Below are 16,155 nucleotides of genomic sequence, written 5' to 3'. Positions count from 1 at the left end.
ATATAAACCCTTCCGTACTGTAATTAGAATCCCTAAAATGAACACTCCTCTGTCCCCGCTCCCACATTACATGATGCCATCTCAGGCTAACTTTATACAGTCCTATGAAAAAGTTTGGGCACCCCTATTAATCTTAATCATTTTTAGTTCTAAATATTTTGGTGTTTGCAACAGCCATTTCAGTTTGATATATCTAATAACTGATGGACACAGTAATATTTCAGGATTGAAATGAGGTTTATTGTACTAACATAAAATGTGCAAAATGCATTAAACTAAAATATGACCGGTGCAAAAGTATGGGCACCTCAACAGAAAAATGACATTAATATTTAGTAGATCCTCCTTTTGCAAAGATAACAGTCTCTAGTCACTTACTGTAGCTTTTAATCAGTTCCTGGATCCTGGATGAAGGTATTTTGGACCATTCCTCTTTACAGAACAATTCAAGTTCAGTTAAGTTTGATGGTCGCCGAGCATGGACAGCCCGCTTCAAATCATCCCACAGATGTTCAATGATATCCAGGTCTGGGGACTGGGATGGCCATTCCAGAACATTGTAATTGTTCCTCTGCATGAATGCCTGAGGATTTGGAGCGGTGTTTTGGATCATTGTGTTGCTGAAATATCCATCCCCGAAGTAACTTCAACTTCGTCACTGATTCTTGAACGTTATTCTCAAGAATCCGCTGATACTGAGTGGAATCCATGTGACCCTCAACTTTAACAAGATTCCCGGTGCCGGCATTGACCACACAGCCCCAAAGCATGATGGAACCTCCACCAAATTTTACAGTGGGTAGCAAGTGTTTTTCTTGGAATGCTGTTTTTTTTGGACTCCATGCATAATGCCTTTTTGTATGACCAAACAACTCAATCTTTGTTTCATCAGTCCATAGGACCTTCTTCCAAAATGAAGCTGGCTTGTCCAAATGTGCTTTTGCATACCTCAGGCGACTCTGTTTATGGAGTGCTTGCAGAAACGGCTTCTTTCTGATCACTCTCCCATACAGCTTCCCCTTGTGCAAAGTGCGCTGTATTGTTGACCGATGCACAGTGACACCATCTGCAGCAAGATGATGCTGCAGCTCTTTGGAGGTGGTCGGTGAATTGTCCTTGACTGTTCTCACCATTCTTCTTCTCTGCCTTTCTGATATTTTTATTTGCTTGCCACTTCTGGGCTTAACAAGAACTGTGGTTCACAACCCTGTGGTCTTCCATTTCCTTACTATGTTCCTCACAATGGAAACTGACAGGTTAAATCTCTGAGACAACTTTTTGTATCCTTCCCCTGAACAACTATGTTGAACAATCTTTGTTTTCAGATCATTTGAGAGTGGGCTGTCCATACTCGGCGACCATCAAACTGAACTGAACTTGAATTGTTTTGTAAAGAGGAATGGTCCAAAATACCTTCATCCAGGATCCAGGAACTGATTAAAAACTACAGGAAGCGACTAGAGGCTGTTATCTTTGCAAAAGGAGGATCTACTAAATATTAATGTCACTTTTCTGTTGAGATGCCCATACTTTTGCACCGGTCATATTTTGGTTTAATGCATATTGCACATTTTATGTTAGTACAATAAACCTCATTTCAATCCTGAAATATTACTGTGTCCATCAGTTATTAGATATATCAAACTGTAATGGCTGTTGCAAACACCAAAATATTTAGAACTAAAAATGATTAAGATTAATAGGGGTGCCCAAACTTTTTCATAGGACTGTATGTACAGGCACCATCTGCATGTTAAAGGACACGACTGGTGACGGTTCATACAGTCACCCCCTCTACCCCATAGATTGTAAGCTCTTGCGAGTAGAGCCCTCACTCCTATTGTGTGAAGTGGCTATTTCTTTGTAATGTATTTTTATGTCTGTACTTGAACCCTACATAATATATATATATTAAAATGTATTATTATTATTATTATTATTATTATTATGAAATGTATATCAGCTATGAACTGGCATGCACAGCCCCGTGGAGGGTGCATGTCATTTATAAGGACTCATGCACCTCATTATAAATGAGGCTCACCCTCCACTGACTCAGTTAATATTGCCAGTCTTCATAAATGTGCCCCATTATGTATCTTCCTTTAACCCATTTGGCACCTAGCTTTTTCCTAATAAAAGATTATAGGGGATTGTATTGCTGCTGAATATGGTGCAGTATAAAGTACACAAAGGTCAGTAAACAAAAGGCAAGAAAACATGGGGGGACAAATTTCTCTAACCGTGCTGTCTTTGCAATAGTTAAACAATATGACAATACTTAGAATGATGGGCTTGTGGCTTTGATTCAGAAAATAACTGGGTTAAAAGACATAAGTATAAATCAAACATGCTTTTGTAGAATGACACCTCAAAAAGCACATTGTAAGCAGTTCTGCTTTATAGGATTCTCTCTACGCTCCATTATTGCAAAAAATATATAGATACCGTATTTTGTATACTACTTTTTGATTCATTTCTGAGTAATATGCAAATCCATCAGCCTTTATAAATGTATTTTACAGGCAATTCTTCTTTATATTATTGTCTGAATACTTGTTTTGCTGACAACGTCCTATGTCACATCAAAAGGTATAGAATCAAATGGTGAAAAAAGGCTATAAAAGCAGGCTGCGTATGAAAATCATTACTGGGAATGTTTATAGGCACTATATCAGTGTCAGGAAGGTGTTAAATTTTACTGACATTTTTTGACTGAAAATTTCATTTCATTTTCATGGTCAGCAAAAGTGCTGACAAACGGAACTATGGCATTCTGTTTAGCAAATTTTCATTTTAAGATACCGTATATACTCAAGTATAAGCCGACCCGAATATAAGCCGAGGCCCCTAATTTTAACACAAAAAACTGGGAAAACTTGTTGACTCGAGTATAAGCCGAGGGGGGGAAATGCAGCAGCTACTGGAAAATTTCAAAAATTAAAATGGTCGGAGTTTTTGGGTACAGTAGTTGCTGGGTGCTGGGGAAGGGGAGGGCGTGTTCTGGTTTTCTGTCTGCCCCTTCCCTGATCTTGAGGACAGGGTTTTTTTCCCGCCTCTTGGAACTCAGTCTGACTGAATATAGGGTATCTGCAGTGCTCCTATTAACCCCTTCCTGACGGAACAGGAGCACTTCAGATACCCTATATTCAGTAGGCCAGGCACTTTCAGACACAGGGATACCTAATGTGTGTTTCACAGTCATTTTCAACTTTTATATGTATTCTAGACAAAGGAGTGATTTAGAACTTTTATTTGTTTTATTTTTTTAAAGCTTTTTTTTTTCACTGTGCTGAAAAATTCGGCTTATACTTGAGTATATATGGTACTTGCTTCCTCGGAAGGATAAGAGGAATGACCTTAGCTTCGTGAAGAATAGTCACTGTTGTTCTTGTAAAATACACAGCAACCAATGTTCTATGAGTCAGTAAATCACAATATTCTGATATCTATGTTCAGAAAGCAGATTTTGGAGAGGAATCTGAGGCTATGTTTACAAAGTGGAATTTGGAGAGGAATTTGAGGCAATCTTCGGCCTTAGATTCCTCTCTGAATTCTAGCCCTATGGATTCCCCCACAACTTTGCTTGCTTATTAGCCTTAGAAACAATGGGGCAGATTTATTATAAAAATATAAACTATCTGGAATTTTTTTTTACTTTAATAGGAATCTGCAGCATATAGAACTAGTATAGAACTAGGGGAACATTATTTGGGTCATTTACTGTTGTACTTTTGCTAATTTTCATAAACATTTTCTAAACTTTACTAATCTAACTATAAAATAATTCAGTCCTAGTTTATGCTAAAATAAGGCATACATGTCTGGCACCAAATTCATTATGTGTTTTGGGCTAAGACCACATGTAGCAAGACACATCACATTTTTTTCCACAACGGTTTTCATTTCATTTTTGCATAGTTTTCATCTATGCCCCTATTATCCTTTCTGCCACTATATACAGATAATGGCGGTGTTTCCTCAGGTATAATTGATGTACTGAGTAGAGATGAGCGAACACTGTTCAGAACAGCCGTTCCGAACAGCACACTCCCATAGAAATGAATGGAAGCGGCCGGCTCGCGGGGGGTTAAGCGGCCGGCCGCCGGCAAAGTCTGCGTGCCAGGTGCTTCCATTCATTTCTATGGGAGCGTGCTGTTCGGATCGGCTGAAACACTATTGTATGTATCTGCGCATGCGCTGAATCCAGAGGCACGCTGGAAATTGTAAGATTATAATGACCTAGTGATGTGATGTGAGTGTGATAACTAGTGCAAATGCAGAGTAAGTATCAAAACCCTGAACACTGTGGGGCACTCAGGAATAATACTGTACTAAGGTTTTTTTTTCTAAAAGCACTATGGAAAATGCTGAAAGCACTTATTTTGATGGCACATTCATGGCCACAATACTTCCATTATGGTAGACCTTCATAATCTTCCTTAAGTAACACATCTCAAACAACAGTCCTGGCATGTACAAGGGACTTAGTCACAAGAGAACTTTATGTCCTTACACCAGTTACACATAGCAATACAGTACAATTGGGTGTTACCTCTGCTGCCATAGGGCTGGTTCACACCTGCGCCTGGCCTCCACTTTAGCCAATCCATCGGGTTTCCGTCTTCTGCCCCGAGAAACTGGACAGGGGACGGAAACCCGGCGGTCAGTTTTCAAACTCATTCACCTAAATGGATTTGCAAAGTGAAGTCTTCTAGCCAATGTACCCATTCAGCAGTTATATTAGCACATTATTTGAGGAGTCAAAGAACAACATCTTAATGACATATTAATACACTTGTCCGTTAATTCATTGCCATAAACATTCTATACTTTGGTACTCACATAAGGTAGTGATGCATGGCGATGACCATATTTTACAGTATTTTTGTTAGCTTCAATGAAATATTTTTGTGCTCGCTTTCTCTCTCTCTCCAGTTTTTTCTCCAGGGCAATCTGACTGGAGGATAAGCTGTCCATGTATCTCATCATGACATCTGAAATTAAAGCGCAAACCTCTACTATGTCCGGACGGAGATCTGCGTCTGAGGTCAAGCACCTATGGGTAAGTAAACTGAGTTAGAGATATATTTAACAAGTAGATTTTGCTGATATTATGTGAAAAGCACAACATGTTCCAATACACATACCAGGGCATTGCTAAATATTTCCTTTGGTAAAACTGAAATTTAATATATAAATTTCCCTTCCCTAAATGTAATAGTCAGAATGTTATAATTGAATTAATTGTGGAAATTTTCATGGTCAACTTCACATTTCCTGTGAACTTGCCACTATATTCCATAGTGTAAGGCTAGGTTTACATCTGCATTGGAGTATCTTACTCTGCCGTAAATTCCGTCTCAAATAGGTGGAGAGAAAACTCCTGTATGGAGTCCTGCATGGTGTCCTTAGAGGTCTGCGAGTAACCACTTTTTTTTAGTAGACAGGCTCTCCGTTGTTTGGATCTCCATGTGGACCCGAACGACGGACTTCGTTTAAGCACTATGGATTTTTTCCCCCCAACCATTACTATGATCAATTACCAGAATCTTTCCCGTTTTAACCCCTTCCAGCAAACAGACATACCAATAACGTTCTAATTGTGATCCTAACCCCTATATGGTGTCAAGGTAGTTTACCTACTCAGGACTCCAAGTCTGCCATACTTTGCCATAACCCCAATGACTTGTTGAATAAAGTTAAAATATTATTTATACCCCATAGTAAATGGAATAAATACAATTTTCATGCAGTTTTACTTTTTCACATGCTCCAAAACAAACAATATAAATCCCTGTAGTAGTGGCATTCAAAAAAGTACAATTCTTTCTACAAAAAATAAGCCACCCTACAGTTATATCAATGAGAAAATGAAAAAGTTAAGATATCTGCTGCATCATAATGCAATCTTATATGTCATATGTCAAATTTGTTAACGTAATTTTTCATACTCTATTTTTTTGGCTACTGCACACAGTAACAAACACTATATAGGGAACCACTGTTATGCATTCTTAGGCCTCGTTCACATCTGCGTTGGTAATCCATTCGGGGGAGTCCGCATTGGCAAGCAGTGTGCAGTGAAAGCACATGGACCCCATAGACTATAATGGGGTCTGTGTACTTGCCGCACGAGTCATGCGGACATGAAAATAGGTCATGAACTATTTTCCTGTCCGCGTGTTTCGTGTGGACACCGCGAGAAAAACATACGGACCCCATTATAGTCTATGGGGTCAGTGTGCTTTCACTGCACATCGCTTGCCAATGTGTTCGGTAGTCCGTTTGGGCAGGTTCCTATGCAGACTCCCCGGAACGAATTACCGACACAGATGTGAAAGAGGCCTTACCTGGTAAAGCCCTTATTGGCTTTGTTAAAAAAAAAAAAAAAAAAACAGAGCAAAAACTGCAACAAAAAAGCTGTGTTTTGTCAACGTGAGACCTGACCCTAAGGCCCCACTTAGCTGGCCACAGCCAAAAAGCAAGGTAGGAAAAACTGCAGCAGTGATGCATCACGTTTTTCCAGCAAAGTCCACAGGCATACAGGCATTTCTGTAGTTATAATTGACATGCTGCAATTTACAAAAATGCAATGTTTTTTGAATTTGCTGCATCTCCGCTGTGGATTTTTTTCCTGCAATTTGTGGATGAGATTAGCCAGAATGCCATCCACATTGCAGGTAATGTAAAATCACAGCGTTTATGCTATGTGGGGCTCCAGCCTTAATAAGGACAAATAAAGCATTGTAACATTTCAGAGTGCTAACAAAATGAATATTATATTAAACTGTAGCACCTAGCAGAAATGAAGTCCGTATATCCAAGTTATTTTTATTTAATGGAATATAACAAATTACATTTCATCTTTGGATTGTTTACAATATCCATTAGAACATTTCTAATTTTATGTGAAGACTGGTTTTCACAAAACAATAATGGTGATGGGTTTATGAGTGAGGTTATAGATAAGACTTCTACATTGCCTTTCAAGCTTGACAGAAAGGACTTATAGCAGGTAAACACTCTTAATAATTCTGGTACTCTGATAAAGTCTTTTCACTAATGTCTGCGCTTAACCGCAAAAAGTCATTAGATTAATTTTGAGCTGCACTGCTAATGATGAAAAGAGGACAGTGGTGAAACTAGCTCCCCTGCTGCATGAGGCGGTCGATCAAAAGGCAGCCCCCAACCCCCCCCCCTCCCCCTCTGGACTGAAGACTGGGGGGGAGGGGGAGGTTTTGGGGGGCGGCACGATTAGGTTTTTCTTTTGATCGTCCACATCAGATAACGGGGGGAAGGTAGGCGTCTATATATATTATGTCCCACAGCGGCCCACTGAAACCTCTATTATGCCCCACAGTTGCCCACCCAATTCTATTATGCTCCATAGCCGCTGTGGGGCATAATAGTGGTTGCAGGGGGCCGCTGCAACTCTTTATTTAAAGGACCCCCCCCTCGTTTTTATAACATACCAGTAAAACTGATATGTAAATGTCCCTGTCTGTGCACTCCAAGCCACCGTGCACCCCCCTGCGTCATACCTTGAAATCAGCCCCTCTTTAGCTTGCGCACCGAAAATTCCCCAACTCCAACAGCGACAGTGTCTGCAAACTATCACCTTCATACAGGATGGAGCCCCTCCTCACATCACAAATCCTGTGAAGAACGCTCTTTATGCACATTTTCCCGATGACAGGATTTTGAGCCGCTCATTCCCTACAGCGTGGCCACCGCGCTCTCCGGATCTCACTCCTTGTGATTTCTGGTTGTGGGGACACTTGAAGGAGCATGTTTATCGGGGGAATGTCGAAACCCTGCCTGACCAAAACACCGCATCACGTTGGAAGTGCGCAGTATCTCACCAGAGATGTTATACGCAAGCATCGAGCACGTTCTGTATAGGATGACTATGCTCACCATGCATGATGGCGGTCACATTGAACAGTCATGCTAGTCGGTGGTCCAAATGGGACATCCCCAAGTATCGACAGACGGGTTTTGCGCCGCACGCTCACTGTACAGCACCACATTATCCCCTGGTGGGGAGTTTAGGTATTAATTTTTTTTTTCATGCCGTCCGTTCCCCCATGCCTTGATTAGCACACATACAAATTTTCAGGCAATTCCGTCCATTAGGTCAGCCGACACAAAACACCAAACACCTGAGGTTATTTTATGGCCACCCTGTACAACATACATACCTATCTACACACATACAGGATTCACACAGTATATAAGACACATAATGTAAACACATATAAACATATTTTACCCAAGAATATATACTTACCTTTGGGTACATGGACATGGAGGAAACTCCTGTGCAGCTCTGCCTGACAGTTGAGTAAGCTGTGACAACGCAAGAGACTTCTCCCCTCACACTCCGATGCTGAAGGGGAGGGGCGGCACAGCAAGCTGATGTGTGCAGGGAAACTTTTACAAACAGCGATCAGCAGCCCCCCTCCCTCCTAACGCAGACCCTGGATAGATGCCGAATTTCAAAAGGACCTTTGATGACATCATCACTGACATAATGAAAGGTCCTTTAACTTTAATACTGTTTAGGTAAAAAAAAAAAAAAGTCCCGTGGCTGCTGCCCCCTCCCAAACTACCGCCCTGAGGAAGCTGCCTCACATCGCCTTATTAGAGGTGCGGCCCTGATAGAGGAATATATAATGGCTTCATGATATGGGAAATATCAGGAAAATATAGTTGCAAATGTAGTGTATATAAACGTGGAAATATCCCCTTATCATGGTCACAACTTAGGAGATCATTAGATGGATATCTGTACCATCCATCATATAATTCATATACCAGTAAACTGGAGATAAGCTGCAGTAATATGCTACAGCCAACACAAAGACTACGGAGTCATCTTCTTTGTGCTGCATACACTGACAATCCTAAGGGTAAGGCATCAATATCTAAAGATTGGACAGCCTCACATTTCTGTTTTACGTCACAGTATTCCAAATGTCCTGCTTAAATATAGCTTTAGCATTTACATTACTCTGTTTTGTATTGATTTTAATATATTAAACCCTTTCTATGCCTTGACATAGCTGCAGATCTAGATGTCAAGGTAAATTGGGTTTCCCGAAATACAGTTACGTCACAGTGACATACGCGCTCAGGAGCTTCACAGCTGGGTTCCCACTATCAAGAGTGGCGATAACGCTGATACCGATCATGGCCAATGTAACCTTTTTTTTTTTTTTTGACACGGTCAATGCAAAACACAGTGTCTAAAAAAGGGTGCCAATAGGTTGACAAAATGGGTCTTGAATTGTGACAATGAAAAAAACAAATCAAGAATACTTGGTTGTGACGATCCAAGATCAGAATGAGCGGAGTGTATACTCAGTGTGAAGGCTAACATTGTTAGCTTTTCCCACAATGCTTGGCCAGTAGCAAAGCATTGTGGGAAATAATCACCGATCTCGATCTCACCTAAAAAGATCATGTTCGGAATTCCGATCGCGATCGTGAAATTTTCTCTATCGCCGATCGGAATCTGATCTTTTCCAAACACGATTGCTCAACCCCAGTGTGGACACCACGCGGAAAACACACGGACTCCCCAAACGGAATACCGAACGCAGATGTGAACCAGACCTTATAAGACATTGAGTGATATTTCTGTCATTCTGGAAGTTCTCCCTGTATATATTTTTCCATGAAGACTTTAATAAATTTCCATGTTTTTATAAGAAGCCGAGTCCTCCAGTAATGTTACCTTATGGGCCAATATGTGAGTAATAATTGACCTGAATGTATAGTATTTTACAAGGCCTAACACAGCACTAGCTCCTGCTTATGTTCTGTTACAGGTACTACGTCTTCTATCACCTCTTTTGTAAGTGATAAAACTTACGTTTATAGATAATTCACTAAATTACCTTTTAATTGTGTTTGAAACTTTTTCTGAATACAATCCATCAGGGACTGGAACATACACTGCTTCTACTATCTGAAATAAAAAGAAATAAATGACTACTTTTGATATGGCAGATTTTGATGGTTTCAAGTATAAAATGAGCAACACTTGGGAAATGTTAAAAAGATGTTAAAACAAAAATGTTCAAACATTTAATTATGTCAAAGTCAATGAATTGAGCTAAAAAATCTGCTCACCTCTGATGTACTGTCATAGAAAACACTATATTACAGCTCCTAATGCCGCAGCATAGCAGTGTGAATGGAACTCTCTCCTGAAATATCTATTGCTCATTATTAGCCAAGTCTGTATAGATGCATTTACACATTTACATATTCATATGCATTGTATTTAAACATGAATGTGTCCTTGTTATGCATATACAGCATTGCAGAAGAATGAAGTTGTCTTTTTCAAATACTATTTTCCAGAATACTGAGTTAATAGACAGACTTCCATTCTTCAGTACATGGAAAGCCCATCAATATTCATGTAAACTGTGTAATGCTTTAATATTCCCAGTGGAGGTGCTGTGAGCTAATTGAAAACATGCGGGCAGGGTCACACAAAAAGCAAGATCTGATCTTACAATATTAAAGTGGTTTTCCTATGAACATGACCAAATTTAAAGTGGTTGTCCCACTGAAGTGAATGTAACGTCACCAGTCCTACCCACACTCAGCCTGGCTGCAGTCAGGTTGAATGTGGCGTGCCAAAAAGATCCTTTCACTTTTCCTTGTGTAACAACCCTTTTAAATATGGATATGCTCATGGGAAAATATCTCTAGGTTAAAGAGGACCTTTCACCTCCTGGGGTACATGCGGTTTTATATACCGCTAGAAAGCCAACAGTGCGCTGAAATCACTATTGGCTTTGACGTTCTATGCCCCCGGTGATGAGCTATTGTGTCGGTAGCTCTTCGCTGTCAGAAGGGCGTTTCTGATAGTGAGTCAGTAACGCCCTTATTCACAGTAGACTCTATAGTGCTGTACTGTGAGATAGTACCCTCTTGATAGTACGGGCCCATAGATGAGTACTGGGGGCATTCTTCATCGCTCAGCATCATGGCTGGGTGGTAAGCAACGCCCCCTCTCACAGTACAGTGCAATAGACGCTACTGTGAGGAAGGGCGTTCCTGACTGACTGTCAGAAACGCCCTTCTGACAGCGAAGAGCTACAGTACCGGCACAGATAGGCACTGAGGGCACAGAACAGTGCTGAATTCAGCGCACTGTTGGCTTTCTAGCAGTGTATTACACCGCATGTGCCCCAGGAGGTGAAAGGTCCTCTTTAAGATTCTGGGTAGCAAAACGCAGCTAAAAACACTGTGGAAAAAATGCAACAAAAAAGCATTGCAGTTTTTCTCTTTTTTCCACCCCCCCTTCCCCGGCTCCATGGTAAATCTATAGGGAGAGCACACACAATTCTGCAGGGGTTTTTTTCCACAATGTGTGGATGGCATCAATCAGAATCTTATTCACTTTGCTGGTACTGTAAAACGCATCATTTTTTTCTACAGTAGGAAAAAAAGTGGGGCGATAGCCTTAAATTTACTGTTTACCCACTACCTGTTATGTGTACTGTATGTAGGTGACTAATGTATTTCAATGGCTTTAAGTATATTTCACAATATTCGGATTAAAATGTGTACAACAGGATTTAACATACAAACTTGTCTCTGGCAAGTTGGTACATTTGATATTATAGCTTTAGTATCACATGATCAGAGATCCAGGTTTTCATTGCATCCAAGTTCTTTTAAATATTGCTCAGCTCCATTATGTTACAACTAAGAACCTCTAGTAGCTTTTCTAGCATTACGTGAATAAAGTCTACAGATTTAATAGACAAATACATGTTGGATACTGGACTAATTCTTTCTTCATTTTCTGTGGTGTGTTGGCCAAGCATGTCTGTGTATTCAAAGCAGCAACAGGTGAGTTGGACTATTTCTTGCTACACACGTGGACAAAATTGTTGGTCCCCTTCTTGAAAGAAAAAACCCCAATGGTCACAGAAATAACTTGAATCTGATAAAAGTAATAATAAATAAAAATGAAAGTCAGACATTGGTTTTCGCTTCAACGATGGTTCCCTTAAAGAGAACCTTTCATCAGATCGGGCACATGCAGTTCTATATACTGCTGGAAAGCTGACAGTGCGCTGAATTCAGCACACTATCGGCCTTCCCGATCTGTGCCCGGTGTAAAGCGCTATCGGTCCCGGTACTGTAGGGCTTTACAGTCAGAAGGGCATTTCTGACACTTAGCCAGGGACGCCCTTCTGCCCAGCAGCGCCTATCGCGCTGTGCTGTGTGAGCGGGGAGGAACGCCCCCTCCCTCTGCTCACAGTGCTTGTCCATAGACGAGTATTATCAGGAGGGGAGGGGGCGTTCCTCCCCAGTCTTAGAATCACATGATTCCTGTAACTGTCAAGGAGACTTCTGCACCTCACAGCAGGTATTTTGCCCCCCTCCTCATGAGCAAACTGCTCCAGTTGTCTCTGGTTTGAAGGGAGCCTTTTCCAGACGGCATGTTTCAGCTCCTTCCAAAGATACTGAATAGGATTTAAGTCAGGGCTCATAGAAGGCCACTTCAGAATAGTCCAATGTTTTCCTCTTAGCCATTCATGGGTGTTTTTAGATATGTGTCTTGGGTTACTATCCGGTTGCAAGACACATAACCTGCGACTGAGACCAAGCTTTCTGACATTGGGCAGCACATTTCTCTCTAGACTCCCTTGATAGTCTTGAGATTTCATTGTACCCTGCACAGATTCAAGACACCCTGTGCCAGATGCAGCAAAGCAGCCCCATAACATAACAGAGCCTCCTCCATGTTTCACAGTAGGGACTGTGTTCTTTTCAAGATATTCTTCATTTTTCCATCTGTGAACATAGAGTTGATGTGCCTTACCAAAAGGTTTGATTTTTGTCTCATCTGTCCATCGCACATTCTCCCAGAAGCTTTGTGGTTTATCAACATGTAGTTTGATTATTATTACTTTTGTCAGATTCAAGTTATTTCTGTAACCATTGTGGGTTTTTCTTTCATTAAACAAGGGCTACCAACAATTTGGTCCACGTATGTATATGCTGAAAGACTTCTTTAACCACACAGGCAAGTTTGGGCATTTAGGTTCAACATTGTTTTTTATATTTTCCATCTCCACCTTCCATAATTCGTAATTTTTATGACTGGTATCCTGGCTGCCATGGCAAGGAGAACCAAGGGATTAAAAAGGGGAGGGGGGAAATTATTCTTGCCTTCTAGCCACCCAGATGCCGGGATCGCTATTGATCATGGCATCTGAGGGATTTAGCTGCAGGAGTCAGAGTATTTTCCTACCCTTGGAGCCTGGGATCCTGGAAGTCATGTAGCAGAGACAGCTCTTGCACCTACTACAGCTCTTTACCATACTATTATAGTGCTGGGCGTTAACTATTCACTCAGTGTAATAAAATAGTATGGTGCAGAGTGTTGATTTAGAGCAGAGGTTCTCAAACTTATTTTGTCTACCGCCCACTTCGAGAATTAATTATTTTCTAGCGCCCCCCCCCCAAAAAAAAATTTTTTTACTTAGTCCCCTAAATGGCGTTACACGAGGAAACGCGCGTTAAGCGTAAAGGAGCGGTAAAGTTTGTGATAACAGCAATAAAACAATTTTAAAGGGGTAGCCTCATGAAGCTTGATCTGCCTTCTAAGCTGCCTAAAAATCTTCTTTCTTCCTGTTTACTCGTGTCAATTAGCCCCGCCCCCAAATTAGTGTGTAGCTCCGCCCACCACATAGCGTGATCCTATGGGATGACTGAAGGGCCTGTGATGTCATCAAAAGGTCCTGTAGACTTGGATTTACCTTGTACGGAGTTTCCTAAAGGACCTGGCTCCTCTGCCCACTAGCAGCCTGCTCTATATAATAAAGCTTTATCCTAGTGAACAGAGAGACCAGGTCCTTTAGCCCAGTAGGATTTAGACTGCTTTATATAAGAAAGCAGCACTTATTCCACCCCCCCCCCCCTCTATCTCACAGCAGGGAGCTAGGTGACGTGTATGTGATGTGTATGTGTGGTGCAGACACAGGCTGGCTCCGTACACTCAGCCCCCCCCCTCTCTCCCCCCACACAGCAGGGAGCTACGTCATGTGGCTCCCTCAGCAATGAGCAGGGGGCCAGGTGCTAGTGTCCATAATGAAGTGAATAAAGTAAGATAGTGGACAAACAAAGCAGTTTTGCTGAAGCAGTGTATTTAGGAAAAGTCTTAAATCCACATTAACAAGCAGTATAGATAGAATCATTGTTATGATACCACCCCTTTAAATTAGCCATCGCCCCCCTAAACCGCTTCAACGCCCCCCAATCTTCTCTGTGCCCTTTACTGCCCCCCTATAGGCCTCCAGTGCCCACAAGGGGGCGTTATCGCCCACTTTGAGAAAGACTGATTTAGAGCATGTTACAGGTGTCCTTGCTCTAGGAAAGTCAAGACAGTTGGTATGGCTACACCCATTGAACAAACACCATCTGCTTTGTTAAGGAGGACAACATTGCTTGACTGACCACTCAAAATACATAGGGTCTTGCCACTATGGGAGATCCCATATTTGGGGGGGGCACTCATTTTTCTTAAGGTATCTGTTAAAGTCTTTGCAAACCTGCGTACTTTGGTTGCTAAGGACAGCATATTAGTGCTGTGGAAAGGTGGATTCAGAGTGGCCATCTGATAGAGAATACAGCCTGCTGCCCACACATCAGCCTTTTCCCCATATGGTTCACTTTTTACAACTTCTGGGCTGCAAATAAAAAAAGAAACATTACAAAAAAAACATTACAAAAAGCTCTGGTTATTGATGGAAAAATAAAGGACTAATTCCATATATCCAACATATTGGTCCCTTAAGTTACAATGACCTCAGTAAACAATATTTTCAACATACCATTATCTTTCTTAGAACACTGAACACAACATACAATGCTTGGCTGCAGGTTACAACAGACCAGTATAATCATTTCACTGGTAAAACCCCCATATTATCAAAGTGTATACACTGGCTGAGTAGTAGCGCCTCTCCACAGTATAGTACGGTACTACACGTTCTGTTCGTCGCTTTATCTGTGCCAGAATGTGTAGCTACATGAGACATCTAATGAGAGAAGCTCCATATTAGTTTTCAGGTGCACTGTACATATGTTTGGGATCATGAAAAAGTTTCTATCACCATCAAAGAAAGGTATTCACAGTTTCCGACAGTTCTCTATGAGTGCGTAAAATTTACTATTACTTATTTGATGATTTTTAATTAATCTTCATTTTTCTATAATTTCCAATGCTCTGAAATTACAAAGGTTACCCTGGAACCAAATATTGTAACCTAAAAGACCAGTGACATAGAATTACATTGTACTGTCTTATTCACTAGTACTTGGAAGATTCTTCTTGCAGACACAGCTAATGTAGGAAATGACAAAGTCAGTGATCTCTGGGAAAACTATACAAAATAGTTATCCAGTGAAGGAAGAAAAGTGTCTTTACAGGGCTATTAACAGCTATGTTCAGCCTATATTGGCTACAGATGGGTTTCCAGGTTTGGTTCATATCCTTATTAATGCAACAAGGCCCTATAATGGTTTGGCATTGCTTACAAAATATTCACCTAGGGTGTATAATACAGTATAATGTCTCACAGTGACCCCTCCACACAATATAATGTCCCATAGTGGCCCAATGTGGTATAATGTTCCACAGGGGTCTCTGCACACAGTATAATGTGTGGATGACTAAGGGCTCGTTCACATCTGCGTTGTGAACTCCGTTCTGCAGGTTTCCGTTTCCTGCCTACAACAGAGGCAGGAGACGGAAACCTGCAGGAGTCTTTCTCGCCCATTCATTTGAATAGGTGAGAGAGATGTCCGGCAGTGAGCGTTTTAAGCTCTCCGCCGCGAAACCGGGTTTTATAATCCGGACACAGAGTCGGACATGCAGTACTCTGTGTCTGGATAAAAAAATCCAGTTTCGCGGCGGAGAGCTTAAAACGCTCACCGCCGCTCACGGCCGGACCCGGTCTGTGCTTTCCGTCTTCTGGCATGCAGAAGACGGAAAGCACAGAACGGAAAGAAGAACGCTGGTGTGAACCTAGCGTAAACCAGTTTTTGTTATGAATTTTCCAAACATTTCATGTTCGAATGCCGATACAGTGGATTACGAGATTTGATTATAAT

General features: G+C 41.3%; 1 protein-coding gene across 1 annotated transcript in view; it reads right to left on the bottom strand.

The window, feature by feature from the left end:
• Positions 1-16,155, bottom strand: part of NEK10 (NIMA related kinase 10) — a 136,145-nt gene that overhangs the window by 51,101 nt on the left and 68,889 nt on the right. The window contains exons 23-25 of the mRNA XM_075271366.1: positions 14,600-14,729; positions 9,906-9,976; positions 4,846-5,059 (exon numbers count right to left, since the gene is read on the bottom strand). Of these exons, the coding sequence (XP_075127467.1) occupies positions 4,846-5,059; positions 9,906-9,976; positions 14,600-14,729 (415 nt within the window). The remainder of the gene's footprint in view (positions 1-4,845; positions 5,060-9,905; positions 9,977-14,599; positions 14,730-16,155) is intronic.

Source organism: Leptodactylus fuscus, chromosome 4 (assembly GCF_031893055.1).
Source record: "Leptodactylus fuscus isolate aLepFus1 chromosome 4, aLepFus1.hap2, whole genome shotgun sequence".
NCBI classification, from domain to species: domain Eukaryota; kingdom Metazoa; phylum Chordata; class Amphibia; order Anura; family Leptodactylidae; genus Leptodactylus; species Leptodactylus fuscus.
This window is presented reverse-complemented; position numbering and strand designations above follow the sequence as displayed.